At 42.2% G+C, this 24595-nt stretch overlaps 1 protein-coding gene and 3 non-coding genes across 5 annotated transcripts; 3 read left to right on the top strand and 1 right to left on the bottom strand.

Moving 5' to 3' along the window:
• The first annotated feature begins 8260 nt into the window (after positions 1–8260).
• trnae-uuc (transfer RNA glutamic acid (anticodon UUC)) lies at positions 8261–8332 on the top strand. The gene has a single exon. It is a non-coding gene; the product is annotated as a tRNA-Glu (tRNA).
• A 271-nt stretch (positions 8333–8603) lies between these two features.
• Positions 8604–8675, top strand: trnae-uuc (transfer RNA glutamic acid (anticodon UUC)). Its single transcript has one exon. It is a non-coding gene; the product is annotated as a tRNA-Glu (tRNA).
• A 982-nt stretch (positions 8676–9657) lies between these two features.
• Positions 9658–9729, top strand: trnae-uuc (transfer RNA glutamic acid (anticodon UUC)). Its single transcript has one exon. It is a non-coding gene; the product is annotated as a tRNA-Glu (tRNA).
• Positions 9730–17788: 8059 nt separating this feature from the next.
• znf518b (zinc finger protein 518B) lies at positions 17789–22659 on the bottom strand. Of its 2 annotated transcripts, XM_085906464.1 has the most exons (3): positions 22522–22659; positions 21974–22133; positions 17789–21841 (listed from the first exon to the last, which is right to left on the bottom strand). In XM_085906464.1, the coding sequence occupies exons 2-3, from the start codon at positions 22034–22036 to the stop codon at positions 19730–19732; spliced, it is 2175 nt and encodes a 724-aa protein (XP_085762590.1). In that variant the 5' UTR covers positions 22037–22133; positions 22522–22659; the 3' UTR covers positions 17789–19729. The 2 variants fall into 2 exon arrangements, with proteins under 2 accessions (XP_085762590.1, XP_085762589.1); XM_085906463.1 differs by having other exon boundaries at positions 17789–22133.
• Positions 22660–24595: the final 1936 nt, after the last annotated feature.

The raw sequence follows: 24595 nt of genomic DNA on the forward strand, positions 1-24595 counted from the left end.
TGGCATGTCTTTCCCTGTCTTACTTTAGTGCTAAATCTTCAATATAGTCTTTGGGTGCATTGTCAAATAAGTAATGTATTTTTCACAGAAAACAGGTAGTAAGTGTAATTTCCTCAATTGATGACTCATGGACATTAAAAAGTTAACTGCTGAGCCCATTTGAACTCTGATGCTAACCAAAACAGTTGGTGGTATAGTATAAAGTCAACTGGGATAGCCTCTAGCTTGGTCAGAACCCTAATTTGAATAAGCACCATCAAAAATGGATATAAAAAGTAAAACTCACGATGTTGTGATGCCTTATAACAAACACCAATCAGGTTTCCAAATATGCTCCCTTGTCCTATGAAGGGCTGCCTACATATTTTTGGTTTTCATCCACTATTTTCTTCTACCAGATACATTTACACTGTTTGTAAGGAACGTTTACTTTAGACCACCGTGTGAATTTAAAACACAGCTTATTTGTGACCTCAGCCACCTTGGATTTCATGCATAAGCAAGTACAGGCGACGAAATCAGTCAAAGAAATAAGTTGCTGTCGACAGAGCGGTAAGTCAAACGTGGAATGCAAAGAAAGAGGAAAAAAAAATTATGCTCAAGGGCATAGCTCTTAAATGAATATTTTAAGCACTGCAAAGCTCTAACGTTTGCTGATGAGTGCCTCTCTACAGTTATTGAGACTAATTCAGCTCCGTGGGCACAATTATGAAGTCTGTGACTGTACTCCGTAAGAAGCCGAGCAGAACCATTCTCACCTTGTCACAGAGCTCCACATGTGGCCCCCGAGCCATTAGTCAACTTGCAGCTCACAAACATTTTCAACTCAAGTCAGATGGTCAGATGTATTTAGCTCAACTTCATCTAATGTTTGATCAAAAAAAGGTCAGAAACAGAATATTCCGTTGGTCTTTGGCAACAACAGTTTCAGTGTGCATATGTTTGCCATTTTTAAATACACATCTGCTTCCAGTTATTCAACAATAATTATTTGCCTGTATAATGTGTTTTGTTTTCAGTGCGTCATATTTCTGTAAATAAGGTGAAATCGTAATAGATTTTTGCTGCTAATAGATAAGAAGACTAATTTTTGTAAATATATTCCATCTGATTTACTGACAACGACAGTCACGACTCTTAAGAGATCATAAAAGTCTCACTAGGCTTCTCACTTGCGAAGCCGTCTAAAGTTTTACAACATATTTGCACATAAGATCAGATAATTACTCGAAGCCTCACGCATATGCCTCACACATAATGTGAGTCCTCACCCACACATGCAGCATTAAACTGGGGCTACAGGCAATTAACAGGAAAAATAAGTGTTCCTCTAAGTCTTAGAGCAACAATGTATTCAAGAACGTTCTGGACAAACGGTGAACCGGTACGTGTAATCACACCCACACACAGTAAAGTCAAAAAATGTTCAAGATTAAAGAAAATATATCGTGTAACTTGTCACACATGAGCCAATGGTGCTTATCAACTCAATTAGACCAGGCCCATGCATTAATCTATCTCTTAATTCTTGTATGGGAGCAAACAAAAAGCATACAGTATAATTGGTCAAACAGTTGGCACATGTGTTTATTCATTGAACTACCAAAGGCCCTATGCCTATAGTTCAAGTAAGTCATTTATTTATAAACAGGATTGGTAAATCTTAGAGGTCACATTAACTTTAAGTTTAGAATAACAACATAAATAATCCTTCTATTCTAGTCACTTTTTATTGCCATTCTATTGCTGAGACTCTTGTATGAATGATTCCAAACACAGCAGAATATTGTATTGGGCTTTAAATGTGCACTTGATGACTATAGAGGGATCATGTGATTATTAGTACTGAAGCTGCAGTCTTGCCAGGTACGCAGTGGATAAAATAGGTCAAAATAAACACAATTGCTCTTACGGTGCAACAACAATTGCCCTTATGTTGTATTGTCTTTGCAGGCTCAGTACACTTGCAACATTTTGGAAAGCTGTCAGGAATAAGTTGAGCCGGGCGGGATAGAGACTCACAGCCAGCAGTTCGGCAAACAGAAGTCCAGCTCGAACATGGAATCTGACCGTGAGCCTCCAGACAAGACCGGGGGGGGACTGGAGGAGCAGGACAGGAGCACTAGGCACGGCCACAGACAGGAGAAACCAGTAGATACCAACAGGGAGAAACACACGGGCAGGGCTTAAATACATAAGGTAACAAGAAGAAGCAGGTGACGGACATTACGGTGATGAAGGAATGTGGCTGAGGAAAGTTGCTGGCCGAGCGTGCTCTGGCACAGGCGTGACAAAAGCTGAAGGAAAAAAATATAAACGATGATGCCGTGACTGACGTATTAATTTGAACAGTATGTTTATGACCGTGGTTGTCATTTGTAGTGCATTGAATCCCACTGAAAGCTGTTTCTAATGAGTCTATTCACGGCATCAATTCATCCCGAATAAACGTCTCTAAAGTGAATTTGCCTCTCAGTCCTTCAGCTGTCAGGAATGATGATGGATTTTTATGACCCTCGTTCTATTTCTCCTTGAAGACATTACACTGAGTAAATTGAATGTAAATTAAATTCGGCTGAAAGTTATCATCTTCTCGTGGGAGATCACGCAAGTCATCCATTTCCTCTTCCACACTAATTACATCAATAAGCTTTCCCACATTAGAGTTTGCACACTACCACTGTGGTTTTACTTCTGAGGAGACGCCCTGGAATGCGGATAAATGTAAAGACCACCCAATGCGATCAGTTTAAAAAAAAACAGACAAAATATAACAGACTGGCTTGTGTGACGTAGACTCAAAAAGTCCGATCATCCCTTTGTAAAAGCCAGCAGGTCGGGATGTGCTGTCGTTTTGCGCCGTTGTGTTTTGTTATCACTCATTTCCTGGCACGGCCTCCTCTGGCTCAGAAATACACCATCATTGCCAGTGATTTCTCCCACACTGAGAACACACACCTGTGTGTGTGTGTGTGTGTGTGTGTGTGTGTGTGTGTGTGTGTGTGTGTGTGTGTGTGTGTGTGTGTGTGTGTGTGTGTGTGTGTGTGTGTGTGTGTGTGTGTGTGTGTGTGTGTGTGTGTGTGTGTGTGTGTTGCGAAACACAAGCTTTATGGGGACAGACTCACAAAAAGAATTGTTGGAAAAAAACTTGAAAACTGTTCCTATGCAAGCTTGTTGTGCAATTGTTGCGTCATTATTACGTCCGCAGAACACATCTGGTTTGAATCTAACCTGAAGTATTACTCTTGTTTCCCTGATTGATTTTTGAGAGGCCTTCAATTGGACAAATGCTTGTATTGGTATTGGTTGGTAATAGACAGAGATGTCCATTGGAGACAAAAAGATACAAATCCAAGGAATTTCATAACAGAAACTCGTGTGTTTATTTGAAGTAAAGCATCTATGTCCTTCATTTGTCATAAATGCCTATATGAGAGGGGAAAATGACACTATTTATTTCAAAAGAACAGAAATGTATGCTATTTTCCTCTGAATAATAGCTTGGGAGTTTCTTGACTAAACTGCCACGACTACCCAGCATTTCTTTTAAATAAGGCATCAATTTGAGAGATGGCCTTCATTTTCATAAAAGCTTGTATAAGTGTGTGCTGTCGATATATTAAAAAGTGGTTGTAGCTTTTTACTGAAGTAAAGCATCCATCCAGAGAGGTCAGAAAGGAAAGAGGGAATCTAGAAACAACAAAGAGAGGAAGGCAGAAATGTAGATTATGTGAAAAAAGGAGGACAGAAAGAAAAAGATGTGAGAAAAAAAAATAGATCATGAATATTGCCCACCTTGTACGTAGTTTAAGTGTTTGTGTGTGTGTTAGGCATCAAATGTGTGTATTGATTCATTTGTCTCAAACAACAAGAATCTTGGAGTCATTCAGTATTCGAGGCGCAACATGCCCTCTATGGTAATCCCGACACATTCAAACACTCTAAACCCTGGTGGGTTCTTGAGAATTGATTAATGATGCCCGGCTCATTGAAAACGCTCTCGGCTCCACACGTTCCACACTCTGACATCCGTGTGCTGTACACCTGTGTCTTTCTGCAATCCGTCTGAAGGGATGCCATCGCTTTTCATCTTTTCCACTGGCGACCTTGGTCATGGAACATAAAGGCAGCGCATTAATGCACAATCTCTCCCCAAAGCACCCGCACTGGAACGTCAACATCTCACAAGTGTTCTGTTTCTTGTGCTGGGTTGCATGTAGCTGAAACCTTGACACAAGAAGGCTTATGTAGCAACAGTTGTTCTTTTTTTGCATTTGGGTGTCATTCCAGTCCCCCAGCACCCAGACAAAAGAAAGAAAAGGTTTTGGGATTAAAAGAGAAAACAAGGCCATTGATCCGGTGCAGTAACCCACTGCAGTTTTTGCACACAGGTCAATGAAATTCCCTTCGCTTTTCTCACCACTTTGATCAATACGTATCCGTCTCCCCCAAGTCCTTGGCCACTTGTGTTCATTTTGACTGCAACAGGAAGTTTAACATACTTTGATTTGCCTCTAGAGAGACAGGAAGCCACAGAATGTTTTTGCTTTTCATGCATTTTTTGCTTTGAAATATCAGCAGTTTTATCTGACAAAGTGATTCATTTGGGTATTCAGCGCTTATTTGTTCTGGTATATCGTGACAGCGCTCCATGCCAGCAGGGAATTAAAACTTCAACTTTATGGCTTCTTTGCTCGTTGTTGCACCCTCTAGTGGTTTCAAGGCTCTAAGATGAACACAGAATACATCAAGGACAACATCACTTGGGCCTTCCTGTCCGCTGTTAAGGGGTTGTGAAAAGATCCATTTTTGTCTCTTCTCATCATCACATCCATCCAATTTAAACAATACAAAATGTGTCATTGAGCGATTATTATTATTGTAAATTAAAGCATGTTCAAGAAAGAATCTAGTGTAAAAAATATTAATTCAAGCCAGTGTTTTAAAAAATATATTTTTAAAACTATACGATGACATACACTTCTTTTAAGCTATGCAAAAGTATTGTACTTAATATTTATTTATTTATTTATATATTAATCATTGACTTATTTATATATTTGCGGGGGAAAATTGTTACAATTTGTTTTTTAATGCAGAATATCTATTCAATCTAGTTGTAGTTTTTCTTTATTTTGGGTGATGGGTCACTTGAAAATGTACTGATGGATGGACGGATGATGGTTGAATGGATGGATGGAGAAAGAAAGGAAGAGCGAGAGAGACGGAGAGGGAGAGAGAGAATTGTGACAAGTAAAAATTTCAATTGAAAAATGACCAATCTTTGCATGAAGAAATATGTAAAAATATCAAGGCGACTAAGCAATGACTCCCTGCTTGCAGCAACAAACGTTATAATCGTAAATGTAACCGTTCCAGGAGAAAACATGAATGACAATAATGTGCTGGAAACGCTTTAGATTTAAATGATCTGATGTCACATTCAAATTATTCTTTAGATGATTTTAGGTTATCCTTATAGCTTAATGACATGCATCTACAGATTGCAGGTAATTTATTGATGTACTTCTGTCTAAGTTGTCACTTGTGCAAGTGACTCATAGCCTATTTGTAGTGTGAAGGCAATAACTAACTTCACTGGAGTGTGACCTGAGGCTGATCTAACAGAGCTGCTGCCTGCGAAGCCGAAAGATATCACCTTCTACAAGATGCCATGAAATTGTCCCTCAAAGTGTCACATGGAAGAAAAGTACATTTTTTCCAGTTATTTTTGTAGCAAAGCGAGTTCGTATTAACTGATCAGAACTTCAGTAAACCTCCATGGTTGAAGGTTCTCAAGTTTAATTGAGAATAAAGAGACTGTTTTGCATATTACCTTGGCAACTGTCTTGTTCTTTCTTCCTCACTACCATCATTAGTCCAGTGCTCATTCTGACACAAGCATTTCGTATGCAAATAAGACTCCTCCCTGCTTTGGCAAAATGAGGTTCTCAGCAGAAAAGATTTTGTTTCCGAATGTTAAGGAAAAAGAAAAAACCCGAGGTGCACATTAACATATCAAGGATGGTAGAAAAAAGGATTCCAAACATCCTCCCAGTGGAAATCTTGACAAAGACGTCTTAGTGGAGAAGTATTTTAGTCGCTTTAATTTCAATTGCAATATTACCTTGCTTTGATTGTTCTCTACTTTTTGTTCTTTCTGTTAGCAGTTTAAAAATATGCTTCTCTATTCCCTTTCGGGATGATCAACCTTCTAGAGTATTTGAACTACAGATATGAGTAATACTCGTGTGACACGGGCACAATTAAATTGTATACCTCATGTCTTTTCATGTAGTTTACTGAAATCCACTGGATGGTGAGCTCTATATGTTGCAGACTGTGATTGACCACAAAGATTTTGCAACTAGTATTTCAAGGGTGAAAATGTAATTTTTGATTGTTGATTGGTAACATTAAATGTGGTCCCTTGAAAAGTGGGAGACACATCATGAAAGCTGAATCTGCATTAACACAATGTTAGGCTGTTGCTTAATTGTTTCATTTCATATCTATTGTGGTGGTATTCAAATCCCAAAAGATGAGAATGGTGTCCCTGTCCCTATATTTATGGACCTGAGTGTATAAAGCCTCACAACATGCAGTATAACTTCATAAATCTTAACACACTCTTCATCCAGTTTGCACATGCTGGTGCAGTGATGGGAAACGGGCTCAGGGTTGAAGCAATCTCGGCTAAACTGAATTGGGCTTAGAACTGTGGTGCTGTTGATGTGTGGTGGTGGCGATGGGAGGGGGTGTATCAGGGGGTGTCACATTAGTGACTGTCTGGCGTCTTGAAGGGTGAAGAAGGATTGAGAGATAGGCTTAATGTCTGCTGTCGACTTCTATTTCCCTCTTAATTTCACACGCTGTTGACTCAGCCTATTAAGCGCTGCATGCTGGCTATCCAGCAGCACAGGCATAAGTCTAGCTCGCTCTAACATGGCCTACCTATCTAATGAGCTGCACGTGTGTGCACGTGTGTGAGATGCTTTTCGCAGGTTGTTCTCCCCACCCTGCGAGATCGCACCACAAATGTGCATTTGCACCTTCAGTGCATCTTGTGTTTTTCAAATCAATGAGTGTCCTCTCAGGGGAGGCTTAGCAGAAAATAGTACAAAAAGTTAAGTACTGGAATGTGTTTGAGATCAACGCATGCATTGTTGTGTTCGACACAAGAGCTACGTGCATTTGCAAAACTACCTCAAGACATCCAAAACACCCAAATGCTGAATCGACAATATATGTTCCTCCAGAAATGTCATATTTTGCCATGATTGCTAAAGATACTGTGGTTAGTTTGTCAAGTAAAATTTGAAAATATTATGCAGTATTAACATCCATCTAGTTTTCTTTATCCACATTAAGGTTGTCCACTGTGTACTTTGGAGGTGTTGTATTGCTGACTTAGTTCTAGGGGTGAACACAGTTATTGCAACTTAAAAATGATTCACCACTAAACACTTTTATTTGTATGAATTAATCAAGGACCGTTCAGTTACCCAGGCCGCGTACCGGCAGATACCCGTGTCTCATTGAGAAATAAACCTAGGCAAGGATAGGGTAAACATACAAACTCCATGTCAGGTGGTCTAGTTTCACCCAGGTTCAACTCTCGGCATTGGAATTGGTAATTTTGCTAGTAGAAACAGTCCCAACCCTTCTGCTGACTATTAAATTACTAACACAGTCAGGAACATGAGCCATTTGACTCCTATCTGGTCTAGCAGTTAGGATCCTTGGTTTTCACTCAGGTTGTACTGGTTCAACTCCCAGCATGGGAATTGGCACGTTTGCTGATAGTAACTGTTCTTACTTTAGCGACTCTGCTATGTATTATAGGACTGACACTGTCAAATCACTTGAGAGTGTGGTCCCATGTGGTCTAGCGATTCCCGGCATAGGAATCAACACTATTGCAAGTAGAACCCATTTGGTTGTCTCAACTCTTTTGCTGATGATTAAACTAATGACACAGTCAGGAACAGAAGGTGTCACAGTCCCATGTGGGTTAGAGACAAGATTAGAGGTTAGGGTTAAGGGTTTAGGGTAAAGATTAGATTTGGGAAAATGGGTTAGGGGTTTGTTTTAGGGTTTGTGTCTAGGGTTTGGGTTTGGGGTAAAGGTTAGGGTTAGGGGTGGCCCGGGTTCAGCTCCCGGCATAAGAATCAGCAGTCATGCTCGTAGAAAACTATTGCTCAACCCCTCTGCTGACTATTATACTACTGACACAGTCAGGGAAGAGTGTTGTCACACATCCCATGTGGTCTAGTGGTTAGGATTTCTGGTTTTCACCCAGGTGGCCCGGGTTCAACTCCCGGCATGGGAATCAACATTACTGATAGTAGAAACCATTTTGTTGTCTCAAACATTTTGCTGATTATTAAACTAATGACACAGTCAGGAACAAGGTGTCACAGTCCCATGTGGGTTAGAGACAGGATTAGGGGTTAGGATTTGGGGTAAAGTTTAGGGTTAGGGGTGGCCCAGGTTCAGCTCCCGGCATAAGAATCAGCAGTCATGCTCGTAGAAAACTATTGCTCAACCACTCTGCTGACTATTATACTACTGACACAGTCAGGGAAGAGTGTTGTCACACATCCCATGTGGTCTAGCGGTTAGGATTTCTGGTTTTCACCCAGGTGGCCCGGGTTCGACTCCCGGCATGGGAATCAACACTACTGACAGTAAAAACCATTTGGTTGTCTCAAACATTTTGCTGATTATTAAACTAATGACACAGTCAGGAACAAGGTGTCACAGTCCCATGTGGGTTAGAGACAGGATTAGGGGTTAGGATTTGGGGTAAAGTTTAGGGTTAGGGGTGGCCCAGGTTCAGCTCCCGGCATAAGAATCAGCAGTCATGCTTGTAGAAAACTATCGCTCTCTGCTGACTATTATACTACTGACACAGTCAGGGAAGAGTGTTGTCACACATCCCATGTGGTCTAGCGGTCAGGATTTCTGGTTTTCACCCAGGTGGCCCGGTCCGACTCCCGGCATGGGAATCAACACTACTGATAGTAGAAACCATTTGGTTGTCTGAACCATTTTGCTGATGATTAAACTAATGACACAGTCAGGAACAAGGTGTCACAGTCCCATGTGGGTTAGAGACAGGATTAGGGGTTAAGGTTTGGGGTAAAGGTTAGGGTTAGGAAAATGGGTTAGGGTTAGGATTTAGGGCTGGGGTTTTGGTTTTAGGTTTCTCACCCAGGTGGCCCGGGTTCATCTCGCATTCGAATCAGCATTATTGCTTGTAGAAACAATTTAGCAAACTTTCTGCTGACTATTAAACTACTGCCATAGTCTGCTGACTATTAAACTACTGCCATGGCAGTCAGTCACTGCCATCCTAGCGGTTAGGATCCGTGGTTTTTACCCCGGTGGCCTGGGTTCAATTCTTAACATGGGAATTTATACTTTTGCTAGTAGAAAGAATTCGTTCCAAGCATTTTGCTGACTAATAAACTACTGACAGAGTCAGGAACCGGAGTTTCCTCACTCCATGTGATCTAGCGGTTAGGATCCCTGGTTTTCACGCCTGGGTTCAACTCCCAGCATGGGTGTTGCCACTTTTGCTAGTAGAAACAATGTCCCAACCCTTCTGCTGACTATTAAACTACCGGCACAGTCAGGACATGCATTTATCACTCCCATGTGGTCTAGCGGTTAGGATCTCTGGTTTTCACCCAGGTGGCCCGGGTTCAACTCCCGGCATGGGAATCAGCACTTTTGCTAGTAGTAATTTTTTTCTTTTAAGCATCTCTTCTATGTATTACAGGACTGACAGTCAAATCACATGAGACTGTACTCCCATGTGGTCTAGCGGTTAGGATCTCTGGTTCTCACCCAGGTGGCCCAGGTTCAATTCCTGGCATGAGAATTAACACTACTGCTAGAACAAATAATTTGGTTGTCTCAACCTTTTTGCTAAGAAACTAGTGAAACAGTCGGGAACAAAAGGTGCCACAGTTCCATGTAGGTTCGGAACAGGATTAGGGGTTCGGGTTAGAAGGAGAATTTGGGGTTTAGGGTTAGTAGTTAGGGATTAGGAATTAGGGTTTGGGTTTAGGGTTCTCATCCAGGTGGCCTGGGAATCAGCATGCTAGTAGAAACAGTTTCTCAACCCTTCTGCTGACTATTAAACTACTGACACAGTCAGTTCTATTAAATACCTTTATTTTTATGAATTAATCAATGACCGTTCTGAGTGTAACCCAGGCCGGATGCCGCCAGATGCTTGTGCGTGATTTAGAAGAAAACCTGGGCAAGCATAGGGTAAACATACAAACTCCACGTCCGCCACACCCGGGATTCAAATACAGAACCTCACAGCATAACTATGATTTCCCTGTGTTGATTCTGTTTTGAAAACAAACATTTACTGAAATTGCCCAATTAATAAAGTAAATGATCCACCTGTCCTTTGTGTGTCCTTGTTCACAACAAGCTTATCTTCATCAGTGGCATTAATTGCAAAGTAAATAATGCCACACTGATTTATCATGAGGGATATGACATGATCCCTACTTGAAATTCATCAAGGTGGATGAGATAAGTCTCACACATTTCCTGGTGCAATTCCCCACGCATTACTCGTACAGCCTAGTGTTCATTGTGTTTGTCCACTTTGCCAGAAAATAATGTGTGACACCGGCTCTCTTTAGCTGGAGCGAGTCCCATGTCTGCCCCCGTGATTTGCCACTCGGTCAAGCACACCTCTAGAGAAATAGATGTAGTGGCGTGCCCTCCGCAAAGATGAAGGTCACTCGGTTCCTTGGAGGCAGAGCCCATTTGTGGCGCAATTGTTTCTGCGCAGCTCAGAGGGTAAGGGAAGAAAGAGGCGGTCGAAGCTCTTTGGAATCGTGGCTGTGGATTGAGAGGGGAAATTGTCACACATTCCTCAGGGTTTATGCAGGTGAAGTATGTGTGAGGCCTTGGAGTGGTGACAGCATGGCAGGTGTGAAGGCTCAGCCTGCAGCAGTGTTGTATGCCACGTTATAGGAAAACATCACAGGGCTTAAAATAATCGTTGTATACTGAAACTGCACCTGCTTTTCTCAGTCTTCTACGCGCTGGACCAAATTTGATTCATCACCCAGGCAGTCACACGACTTCACACTGTCTCTAAGCAGCCCTACACAGGCAAACTTTTCAAAGTAAACTATTAACGTGAAACATGGCTGTCTTATTTACAGACAGACTTCAGATCACCAGTGATTAGAAAATGTGCAGATAAATTATCTAAAACAAAGAATAGCTACACAACATATCATGCAAGGCTCAAAATTCTTTGAAAAGTTTTGCTAATTAAATGACTTCATATGAGGAGTGACATAATTTTAGGGAGCTTTTTTTTTTGCAATCGCTGGTTTTACAAGAATTGAAGCACTGGTTTAATTGAATATTAAAAATATGACAAAATACCAAACAATTGTTTACCTTATTATTATTATGAACATTCTTTTATTTCTTGAATTCTTTTTTGCAGATTTTGCTATGTATGAATGTAAGGGAAATTTGCCAGAGGGCATTCATAAAAAATTGAATTGTCACATCTGTTCTTAACCTAAATTACTTATTTATTATCTGGTAGTCTGACAACCCTACTGTCATGAATGACAAAAGATTGTGAGGTTTGAGATGGCCATGACCAACACAAAAAAAGACACATTTGAAAGTTGGAACAGTAATGTCTCATTGAGACTAGCCAAACTACATGCGTAATTACTGTATCCTGCAAAAGTGTGACTAAAATTAGTGTAAGATAATATTGTGTGTGCGTGCGTGATCACGCTTGTCTATTTGTATTAGTTTACCAATATTATAGACCCCAATTGGACTGCAAAATCAATAATTAATATAACTAGAGCGGTTGTGCTGACTCTGAATTCTAATGACATTACGAGAAGGATCACTGTTATCATCTCTTTAATTGCACCATTTGGAGATGAAAATGATTTTGACAATGGCCATGATGGAATACTTACCGTCATCACGCAGTCATTTAACCTTCAATCTTTGTCCCTTTGTGTCCCCTCAAACACTTCAGCCACTAATAACATGAAAACGTGTGTGTGTGTGCATGTGTGTGAGATCCATGGATGATTTGAATGGAGTGCCTGCCCTGTAGGCAACGAGGGTGATGGCAGCTTTCTCTCTTCTTCGAGTTAATGTAGATGGATTGCATGCAAGGCCTCAGCTGGGGCAAAGACCTGAACCGTGGGCACTGCACCGCACAGGAAGACAGATGTTCACTCCTGTACCCCGACCAATTCCTCCACCTTTCCTGCTCCCAAAGTGGCTGTGACACATTTAAGGGAGTAGAGGTGGTTGGAAAAGTCAGGACTAGGATTCAGTGGTCAAGATCTTGCAGTAATTAGACCTGGCCGTGATAGCATGCTGCTCTGATTAAATGGATGGATGGACAGACAGAAAGATGTTGTCAGGGAACATATATTTTTTTATGTTGTAACTAGCAAGCTAACTATTTAAATCAGCCGAGTAATAATTCTGAAGTGATTTGACCAGATAACGACTAATCCCAACAAAGTTCCCATATAGTAGGGGAGGGGATGGACTACTTGTATGCTGGACACCCAAGTGCATAACACAAATCTGTTTCATTAGACAAAAATCTGAAAAACCGAAATGAGGAATTACTTAGTGATATTTAAAGTTAAAGTCCCAATGATCATCGTCACACACACATCTGGGTGTGGTGAAATTTCTCCTCTGCATTTAACCCATCCCCATGTGATTTTGATCCATCCCCTGGGGGAGAGGGGAGCAGTGAGCAGCAGCGGTGCCGCGCTCGGGAATCATTTGGTGATCTAACCCCCCAATTCCAACCCTTAATGCTGAGTACCAAGCAGGGAGGCAATGGGTTCCATTTTTATAGTCTTTGGTATGCCCCTTTTTGTCCACAAAAAGGGAATAACATAATTTCCGGTCTTTGTAGACTTTTGCCAACCTACAAAATTGTATAATAAATTGAAAAGTCGAATTCCATATTCACATCAAATAGTCTTTAAAAGCATTCTTGATTTTATGGTGGCAAGAGTTGGACCTTGGAATGAATACTTTCTATTTCCGCGATTTGGCTAATTCTCTCTCTGAACAAATGGAAAGGCATTTTCTTCTCCGCTTCAACCTGATTTATTCCAATAACTTGGAGGTTTTGATTAAAAAAAAGTTCACAAAGCCATGACACATGGCGGTGTATCAGAACGGGCATCTTTCTTCGTGAGCCTCATATTTCATGTCAGGGACATTGGTTTTCTGGTCAACCTCTGCTGTAAGCCACCGCCGTTGCCCCTCCATCCATCATCTTCTGACCTTCAGTACTGTGCCCTGAGCAGGGGAGGGAGTGACTGATGTCGCCTCGGTCGCCACCTCCCAGCACCAGGGACCCAACTGCCCTCCCTTCCCCGATATCCGTCCGCTATTATCCGACCCCGGTGTCCACAGATTCGCATCAGCGCTGGCGGCTTTAATTATTCACGGCGCTGAATCACGGTCTCATCGGAGCGATAGCGCGGCCTTCTCTCAGATTTGATCTGTGTGGGGGTGTGACACTATCTCATCCTTCTTTTTTATACACTGTGGATTAGAGCAGGCAAGTGCTGCTCTCTGAATGTCTAAACGCCCAAAGCGCGGGGCCTGCAGTCTATTAATAATACGGAGGGGAGGCTTCACTTAAAAAGAAGCTAGAGCTTCTTATTGCTTATTGTATTTCAATTGAATTACAAGTCGAAGAAGCTCACCAGACCCGTACACCATCAAAAATTCAGATATCCTTTGCCATAGCCTTCTCCCAGACATAATGTTAGGGCAACAGCACGATGTAACAGTTTGGTTTTGGGATTCCTATCGGTCAGTGTCTCTCGTTTGATAATTGGATATTACCTATGGAAACAGAGGTCACCATGGATCCCGAGAAGTCGTCACCAACGCCATTTTCCATACTGACCAGTAGATGGCACGTTGGAAAGTACTGTAAGTGTGAATGGTCGTTTGGGATTGTTTAATGAGCAGTCTAGGGTGTACCACGCCGTTCACCCAAAATCAGCTGGGATAGGCTTGAGCACACAACGGACGGACGGACAGATGGATGGATGGACAACAATAACATTTCAAACTCCAGTGAGATCATCAATGCATGGTTTGGTTAATTTTGTGAGTGTACTCACCCGAGCTCGGCACACACTTTGAAACCTTCAAGCTCCGACTCGGGATGTTATTTCTCATTGACAGGTCTCGGTCGGACTCTTGAGGGGAAGTGTGGCTTGCCTTTTGGTTGCCTGGTGGAGGACAAGAGGGGGAGACGCGGGGGTGAGATGGGGGTTCAGACACAGGGGGAGATGCCTGATTGACAGGCCGATGAGTCGTGGCTGTGGGCGAAGGTGTGGATGTGTTTGGAGAGCTGTCTCCAAAGATAAGCATCGGTGAAAATGAGAAGCGAGATGGTAATCGTTCACGGGAAGTCGAGGCGATTGTGTTGCAGGTCCAAACCACAGGAGGGATGCTGACCTTGTGGGCCTGCGTCAGGCCTCCAAATCAGCTGCAGATTTTTCTGTAGTAGCTCAGAGTTACTCTGTAGAAAGTACACAAGCAAGCCCGGCATATCATCAAACAACAAATGTCACATAAAGTATCAATACCAAAAATAATTTATAGAAATCATAGAATCTCAAATAAAATGCTTGATGGTCTTAACTAGGACTATACAGATCTTTATAACCTCGGTTTAGCACCATGCCTTATATAAACCCCAAGATGATGTATTGATTCAGCGGGCGCAAATGTTGGAGTATATAGCATCGCTCAAAATGTAGTATCACTTTCTGAAGGGTTACGTGTCTGTAGTTGTGAATTTTGCTCTTTTCTCCGATGGAAATATTTCTTCCAAAGTGGAACTGTCACCCTGCTGCTGATGTTGTTGTTTTTTGTATATACAAAAGTAAAAATGAAATCTCTACCTGTACCTGCCCGTGTATATTGCTGATTCATTCAAGATGCATTCACTTGAGCGTTCTTTTATGTAAACTACAAGAATATTTTATTTATCTCCTGTTGGAAGGAGAACATTTAGTTTTGTATGACTTTGCTGCATGTAACGTACAAAGTAAATACAGTAAGCAATGGAAAATAAGTTCTTTACATTTGAATATCAAGCTCCAGACTAAACCTATCTGCTCTTCTTTGAATATGTGTGTAAGTGAGGCGCTATCACAAGGAAGCTTACGCAAGCTCCATTTCCTTGATGTCCACAGCAAAGCCAGGTCACAAATCCCAAAGTAGCCCAGCTCAGTGTCCACAAATCCCCCCGGCTGCTCCCCTTTCCCTATTGGCCGCAAGTTTATTTTCCATCTTCATCTTTCTAATCACTTTTTCTTTCATGTGACTCATCCAACACCACTTCCCATGACCCTCTAATCTTAGCAAAGTAGACAAGACAAGACCCTGCTGCAAGTTGCATCGCGCTGGAAAAAAAAAAGCAATTCTAAGTCGCTGCATCAAAAATGACGCCATATGAATATTGCAGCTGGAGATGAAAAGATGTTGAGGCAGGACATGAGCGGCGTTAGCCACGGGGATAAATTAGCAAGCGGTATCGTAGTATTCCTCTATAAAATTGCAGTTCGTCGTGAGCTTGCCCGGCTGCAATTCTTTCAGGTAATAATTTTTGCGGTTAGCTGGTGGGAGAGCAACACTATAACCGCAAAGAGCACACATATGCAAGAGCTGCTGTGGGTCACAGTTCTCACCCAGAAAATCACACACAGATTCGCCGGCCTCACACGTCACTCACTCTAGCCCCTCCCACCTCTTTAAGGGACATGACAATATACAGGTAAGTAGGGCTGCTGTTCTATTCATATCACTTGTTTGCTCCATAAGGTTTTGCCACAGAAAAAAGCTGTTGAATATAATTAGATTGAAAGAGAATAAAAACAAGAGCTTGTCTGCACCCTATGCTGCGAGAAAGAAAGCAGTGTGGATGTGAGAGAAGCGTCATGCTGAGTGAACATGATGCTCCGGCGGGTCTCCGGGGCCATCTGTTGGCCGTGTCACGCCGCGGGAGATTACAATTATCCAGGAGAAAAAGCATGGATTGTGAACAGAATACCCCTCAGATCTCCTTTTTATTCTCTTGCACTAGATATGGCTAGAGAGAAAGTCTGGCCTTGGGGGAGGTCGTCTACCACTTCATTTCAAATGTTGTTTTTAAATGTGCTCACTCTCTTGGCTGCTAATCATTACAATCTGTTTGCAGAGTGCTGCTGGGATTGACTGGGAGCAATTCAGAACATTGACCCAAAGTTACGATTGTTTAAAGAGCAAACGGATATATTGTTTCATTACTGTTGTGGCTAGAGTTGATCTAAGGCAGGGGTGTCGAACTCGTTTTTGTTGCGAGCCGCTTTGTAGCCATTCTGACTGTCAACGTCTTCTCTATACATACACTTTAGGCTACACAACAAACCGATCACTAACTAGTTTTGAAATCACAGACTAGCAAAAACTGTTCAAATAGTTTAAAAAGATGAAAGGTAATAAAAATTGCTAGCAATATCTCTATTTTTAAAAAGACAATTTGTAATTTTAGTAATGACACAAAGTCGACGCAAAACTTGCATTTGCAGGCCACATGAAATGATGTATCTGGTCAGGAGTTTGACACCTATGATCTAAGGCAAGGATTTGTTTTTCAAGCGATGATTAGCTACCACTGTGCTTTGGGAAATTAGCAGATTTTACTTAATTGGGCAAAAATTATTTGTTACAAATCATAAATTTGTTCGTCTATTTATAATATGCCAATGGTTTACCCATCCATAAATCCTACTAATTCCATTGTTGGTCAGATTTGGGTAATTAAGAAATGTAACTTTTGTGGGAATTAAATAAGATAGTTGTTGGACAGTTGATATTATAAAAACTTGAGTGCCTACATTTGTATAATTGGTTATCCAGTATATTTACTATAAACGTGATAGTTTTCCCCATTCTACCTTTTATGCAAGAACCACATGTGAGACAGTTTGCCCATTTTATGCTTGCAAGCGGAGAAAGGCATCATCACCCTATATGATACAGACGTGCTTCAAAGCAGTCTAACCTTCGCCTCTTGCAATGGACTATTTATTGAGAGAAATCAGGGTGGGAGTGAGCGTGAAAAGGTTTTGCGGGTCACCTCTGCAAACTGGTTAATGATTGCAGAGGGTCATAGCTCTTTGTTTTACAAAGTTGTGGAAACAGATACTAGAGGAGCATTTTAGATGGCTAACTAAGCAAGAATGTTTCCACATCATTTGGCACGTTTCAACAACTGCAAGGAATGTGGAAAGTTTCACAAGGTGAAGGTTTTAACATGGTTAATGACTCTAGTCAACATTACAACATAATCATACGATCAAAATAATTTGTCAACCCTAACAAAACATAATTAGGCTTTGAGGCCCATTTCTACAACAGTGTGGGTATTTTACTATAGCTTCGGCGCCATCTGCTGTTGAAAAGTCATCACAGCGTCCCTTAGAAATTGCAAGTAGTACAACAGTGTTCTAGCTATATTTTAAATGATACATACAACAGTGTTCGAGCCATATCTTAAATGATAACTTCTCAGACGTTGGACTATATCGCAGATTATACCGTACTCCATATTGCTAATGAATTGCATCATCTATCAAAATATCATTCTCAGTGTCAAGTCCAATATTTTCACTAGATGTTGGAAAAACTCCACAACTCAAACTCTGCTTGTATTCATCATATCACTATTTTAATAGAAAAGAGACAGTAATAATATAAAAACATATATGGAACACTGAGCAACAAAAAAGGCAAAGTTCTGCAAACACTTAAAAAGGCTGTTGAAATATTTTGTTTTAAGTCATGGCAGGTATGTCATTGCACAAACACTTGCTGCTCGGATAGCACAATTTGAAGTTGAGTTTTTTTGTGACACTCACTGGACATTTTATTAGGCACACCTGAGAAATACAACCACAGTAACCATAATTTAGTTACACCTCTCCGACATTGTCATTCAAAGTGCAGATTGTTCTGTTCTGTCTTGTATTGGAAGGTGTACCTAGCACTTTGGCTAGAAAGTGCTCTCTAAAAGAGAGCAGGGGAAAAGAGTGAAAATGCATACATGCAATAAACACATAAGTAATTCGACCAAAAGATGAAATGATTTTTAAGCACGGATGCTTAGTCAGTATAATCAAAGTATTGGTACATTAAATATACAATCAACAATACACGAACAGCATTTGTAATATTTTTCTCCCGCCTGTACATCAGCATCATTCTGGGTCAAGAAATGTCACTTGAAATGTTACTTTTGTCATAAAAACAATGAGACTAGGTTTTAAAAAAAGGATCACCGGAATGGTATTTATGTTTTGTATTTACAATAAAATGTCATTTGTGAAGATAATTAAAACAGATGATCAGAGGCTACAACTGGCTGGCAACCAGTTGAGGGTGTCCCCCGCTTAGTGCCTGCTGGGTCCAGCACGCCCGCGGCCCCCATGGGGGGGGGGGAGTGGTACAGAAAATGAATGGATGAGCACACGGTAAGAATGAAGGCCAACTTTCAATTTGCAGAGAGGAAAATTGTCTCCCAAACATACTAGGATGGTACAACAAAAAAGTATGTTCCCTCACAAATGCTATGGAAAACAACTTTTCAATATTTCCATCCAAGTAAGCCATTAAAAACTATTGAGTTGACAATAAAGCGGACTTTGACTTTTTTTGACTTTGAGTTGTATGTGCTTGCAGCATACTGTTGTTCACGAAGGTTCAAAACACACTAGATGTGCTGTATGTCAGTTTTTCTTGATGTAAATGGAGGGTAATGTTTACCTCAATTGTGCAAACATGATGAGAAGGGCCAGATGTGTTTGAAAAGTATCAACTCTGGCAGGATCTTTGTTTAGAATCGTTTGCACATGACATGCTGCAGCACAGCCTCTCAAATAGCGCCTGCTTTATAAACATAACGTCTGACATTCATTTTCAAAGAGCGGGAATAGAATTTTGCAGATATGCATTTGAGCATGGTTCCGAATCGCCCTAAACTCAACTCAGTAGTAAAAAATATTACTTTGTGATAAATGTAGCACATGGATAGCTGTCATTGCCAAATCTGTTCACTCGAAACAAACGGTTTACGTCATTTATAACTGCTGCTACAGAAGATTTGGAATAATCTCTATTTGTACTGCTCATTGCTACTTCCCCCATGAGTTACGTGCTCCGTTGTTGCCGAAGCAATTTGGCAGAAATTGGCAGTCATGAAGCAAACAAAAATAATTTGTTTTTCGGATCATAGATTGTCATGTAAAATATCTTCTTCAAACGGTCACACTTTACACGTATGTACAGTTTACAAGGGAGCTAAGATAAAAGCTTTCTTATTTTTTGTAATACAACAATGAGACCAAGTTCAAGGACTGTTTCAGACATGTGACCTACAACCTGCAGAACCCCACTGGAAACATATGTGGAAGCTTTTTGGGGGATAAGTAATAACATTTGGTTGCAAAAGTGTGCACACCCAGTTCTCATAAACCTTTCCTGACATTTTGGTCATCACAGTACAAGTCACAGCAGGCGGAGAACCTCCCACAGGATCTCGAGTGGAGAAAACATGAGATGATAGTGACAAGAGTACGTTCCTTTGAAATGGATGAGAAGCACCTCACTGGGAGAACCTGACAGTGCAGCCAGTGACCTCATATTTCTGCCCCATCACTTTGCCCAGCCTCATCTTTAATATCTGGCACTTTGGGGCCTTTTCTGGGATTCCAGTGTTTGCCACAGCGCTGACCGTTTCTTGTATCGGGACCCGAGGCTTCGGGTGATTGAGCACGACCACGGGCTGATTCGGGCCCGGCAACGTCACCGGCTGTTCCGCCTTGAGTGGCATCAAGTGGCCGGTGTCGCACGCGAGGATCGGAGCGTCCTCTTGAAGTGCCGAAGGTTCCGATTCGTCGCCGCTGTTCATCCCCACGACACGTTCGTCCACTCTCGTCAACGAGACGGTCAAGAATTTGGAGAGGTCATACTGGCGATTTACAGAAGCAAAAGCGGCCGCATTCGATGAGTTGTCAGGAACAAGCTCTTCATTTTCGGATTTCAAGTTGGGATTGGAGCCAGGATTGTCGGTCTGTGTCGAGTTAGTTTTCTCCACCTTGACATCGACGTTGCTATCATTCAGCACCGGGACGGACGGCTGTTGTTGGGCGACTTTGACAGAGCCACACGTCTGGTTCGTCTCTAACCGAGCTTCACAATTCACATCTGGGCGCAACTTCTCGGCGGTGTTGCTTTTGTCCATCACGATGCCCCGCAGTGCCATGACCAGTGGCTGCATGGCGCTCTCGTCGTCTCCTTCGCTCAGGGAAAACACGGAGGAGATGACTGGGAAGCTCTCGGGCTTAGGCGTATCTCTTTCAGACGCACACTCGCTCGGGCAGACACCTTGAGGCCAAGCTGCATTGGCTGACTCGGAGTGGCATGGCACGACGGGTTCTTTGACCGATGGGGTCACACGGGCCGTCCTCTGCACTGTGACGGAACCGGGAAAAGGCGAATGAGGAATAGCGCTCTCCTGGCTAAGACTGACCTCTGCACGCAACACTTGGATATCTGCATCTGAAGGAACATTGGAGGAGGTGGACTTGTGACTTGGCTGGTTGACACCCGCTGGAGTGTTCATGACCTTCAGAGTTTCCTTGACTTTGGGGCCAGCGTTATCATTGGGGCAAACAACGCTGGTCGATGTGTCTCGGAACAAAACAGCACTTGTCGGGAAAATATTCTTGCACTTATCGGGAATACTTTTGAGCCTTTCATCAGTTCTTTGTTGCGATGCACATGATCCCGTTAATACTGGCCGTAAGACATCCGTCGGAATTCTGGTCTCACAGTTCAAGAGAGCATTGGTCGCTTTGGGTTGATTATGGACGGGTTGATGTTGCTTGGATACAATTTCATTGGATTCTCTCACAGTATAGATAATTTTGGAAACCTTGGTCGGACTGTCCAAGTTAATAACTTCCTGCGGCGTCCTTTTCAGTGTGACTTTTCCTTGGCTTGCTTGACCTGAGACAAGGTTTTTAGACATGTTGAATGGTTTACCGGCAGTGCATTGCTGACCCGCCGTCTTTGTTTCCAACCGCTTCCTATTCTCGTTGCATATTCCCATATTTGTCGACTTTACTGCGCTTGGGTGATTGAATTTGGACGCTAAAGTCTTGCCCACCATGAAATTCTGTTGAACTGTTGTTCTCGTATCTTTCGCTTCTGAATCGTTTTCTTGTTTTGACACCAGTCTCAGCTTTAGCTCCTTTGACCCATTGACTGTTTTGACTTCTACAAGTTCAACCATGCACCCAACAGGGATACTTACTTCCTCTGGCAGTGACACTGTTAATGCCCTGTTGGGATGAAAGAAACTATCCGGAGCACCATTTGAACAAATGGGAAGCATTGTGTTCATTGTTCTTGATTTTTGCCCGTCTTTAACGAGACTGCCAGCGGACGTGCTATGGGATGGCACATTCACTTGAACTGGTGGCTGTGTTGAGTTCTCAGCACTCTGCACAAATAGTGAAGTATTGGAGACCTGGGGATCCTTACTATCGCCAATCTTTTTGGGTGCCTGACCGATGTTTTTATTATGCACACACGTAATGTGTTGTAAAAGGCCAACCTTCCGCAGGTATTGTTGTCCACAGTGCGGACATATGAAGGTTGATTTGTTGTGTTCCTCCAAGTGTGCGTAGAGTTCGGCCTTGCTTGATAGCGCCTTGTGACAGTAAAAACAGAACATTTTGGACCCCATGTGGTCAAGCATGTGCCTCTTGAAGAGGTCCATGTCCGACGTAGCAAATCCGCACTTGCTGCAATGCATCGTGTCGAGAAATCTGGGCGTACGAACCAAGTAGCCATGTGGTTCTCCAGTCTTTGTGGAGGGAAAGCTCTGGCATGTGACAGGCTTCATGATGAATGATCACCTGGCAGCAGCAGCTCCACCAGCTTCCACAGCTTCACACCAGCATCCACATGTGTCTCCACCTTCTTTCTGGTGCCACTGTTAACTATGTAGAGAAGAGTATTTCCCCCAAAAGATCACAATTGTGTTAATGGTTGTATGTTAATGAAGGTTTTCAACGACAGACCACTTCTCCGAGAGCCCCCCCACCCCCACCCCCTGTATTGGCCATTTGAGATTTATAGCTTCCACAGAGACGATAAACATCTGAAAACACGCGCAAACACGAGTAAACAGTTAAGCGTATGTATCTGCATTGAGCTTTTGAATTTTGTCCGGAGCGAGTGGGAGTCGTTTATTTTGAAAATGATTACAAAGTAAAGGCCCAAATAGCAAGCAGGGTTGCGATGGCAAAGGGTGCTGGAGAAAATACAACCTCGTAGTCTAAGGGTTTATTGACGAGTTACGTTGTATGCTACATGCTGATGACATACCTTTGTGCAGAGTATTGGAGGGCGTCAGCAAGAATTATTGAGACACATTTATTTGCTGGATGCTTTCTGGAAAAAAAAAATCTTATCTGAGCCACTCGATCCGTATATTTGATTCACGTGAACTAGCGTGCCAAGACATTTCCGGAAACCTTCAATTACTTTCAAAACAATACTCTATCTTTATTCATTTGTAAATAACATGTGCTTGAACGCGTTGTTGTATGTGTTTGCCTTGCGAGAGTATGTGTTTTGCCATTAACAACAATTTAGATCAATAGGTGACAAAATATTTGGTGTTATGTGATAAGAAGGTGTTTTTAGGGGCGTATAACTTTGAAAGGTAATACCGGATACGTACGTAAATCTTCCGTACAATGGTAACGGGTGGAATCGGACTTACGCTGGCTATTACCGATGTTCCATGTTTCAATTTGTGGAGAGGGCGCATATCCTCCGAGAAAGTGAATCAGAACACCCTCAAATGGTTGGCTGTTTGATGTGACAAGCTACGATGATGATGACCGAGTACATGTCAAGTCGCTCCCATGTTATCTTGCTCCCCGTCTCGAGTTACGACTGTTATTGTAAGGCGAGTTGCGCAGTTTTGTGTTTCGCGACTGCAGATTCGTCACAAGCGACTTGGAACTTCCATGATTCCAAAACTGTTCAAATTCTCAATAAAAACGCTGAACGAAACGTCTCGTTTGCAATTCCGACTGGCTCCAAAAAATAGCAAACACTAAAAAATAAATAAAAAATATATCCAAGGGTTTTGAACCAGCGAGGTACAGGTTGAAGATTACTCTACTTGGTAGAGCTTTAACTGCTGTGCTATCGTGACACCCAGCACTTGTCCCAGATAATGTTCAATATAGTTAATAACACTCAATTACCCGGCGAGGGTACGCCTAAGGTTAAGGTTAGTGCCATGGGCTAAGGTTAAGGTTAGTGCCATGGTTGGATTTAGAGCTAAAGTTAGGGTGAGTGTTAGAGCTGGATTGAGGTTGGGGCTAGGGTTAAAATAACAGTTAGGGTTGTGGATAACTTTAGAACTAGGATTAAGGCTTGGGGTAAAGGTTAAAGCTAGGGTTGGAGCTGGAGTTAAAATTGAGCTAGAACTAAGATAAAATATAGTACTAGGGATAAAGCTAAAACAAACAGCTGAGGTTGGAGCTACGGTTAGGCTTGGAAGTTAGAATTGAGGTTAAGTACAGAGTTAGCCTAGGGACTAGGGTTAAGGTTGGGGTTAGGGTTAGACCTGGGGTTTGACTTGGAGTTAGAGCGCAGTCAATAGTTAGAACTAGAGTTAGGGTTGGGCTGGGGTTAGAGTTGGGCTAGAGCTAGGGTTAAGGCAAGGGGTTAGGGTTAGAACTACAGTTAGGGTTGAGCTAGGGTTGGGGCTGGGTTAGGGATAGGGTTGGGCTTGGGGGTTAGAGCTGGGGTTAGAGCTGGGGTTAGGGTTAAGTACAGGGGCTAGGGTTAGGCTTGGGGGTTAAGGTTGGGGCAGGTTAGACCTGGGGTTTAGCTTGGAGCACGGTCGATGGTTAGGGTTGGGCTACGGTTAGGCTTAGGGTTAAGGCTGGGGTTAGGGTTGGGCTAGAGCTAGGGTTAAGGCTGGGGTTAGGGTTGGGCTAGAGCTAGGGTTAAGGCAAGGGGTTAGGGTTAGAACTAGGGTTAGGTCTAGGGTTAGGCTTGGTGTTAAGGTTAGTGTTGGAATAATCTCGGGGGAAGCCTTGGCCTGCCAGACCAGGAGACCTTATCTTTTACGAGTTTACGACTCTCCTTTAAACTAAATGCTTTGTATTTAGTTTAAGGAATGTCTTTTGATCTCCGTCAGCCTTATGGTTCCTTCCTGTCCTTATGTTACTTTTGTGTTTGTTTTGTAAGAGGCCTTCATTAACAATGAGCAGAGCTTCTTTGCATAGGCGAAATGTTCTTTGTTCAGTTTAAAGGGACTTCATTCCTTTTATTTAACTGTAGCTTTGATTCATAGATTGTAGATGATCGAAACTGGTTATATACAGTTTGAAGTAGTCACATTAAAGTTATCCCATATTTACTCAATGTTCGTTTA

Source organism: Syngnathus leptorhynchus, chromosome 2, assembly GCF_054491065.1.
Source record: "Syngnathus leptorhynchus isolate UIUO chromosome 2, UIUO_Slep, whole genome shotgun sequence".
NCBI lineage: Eukaryota > Metazoa > Chordata > Actinopteri > Syngnathiformes > Syngnathidae > Syngnathus > Syngnathus leptorhynchus.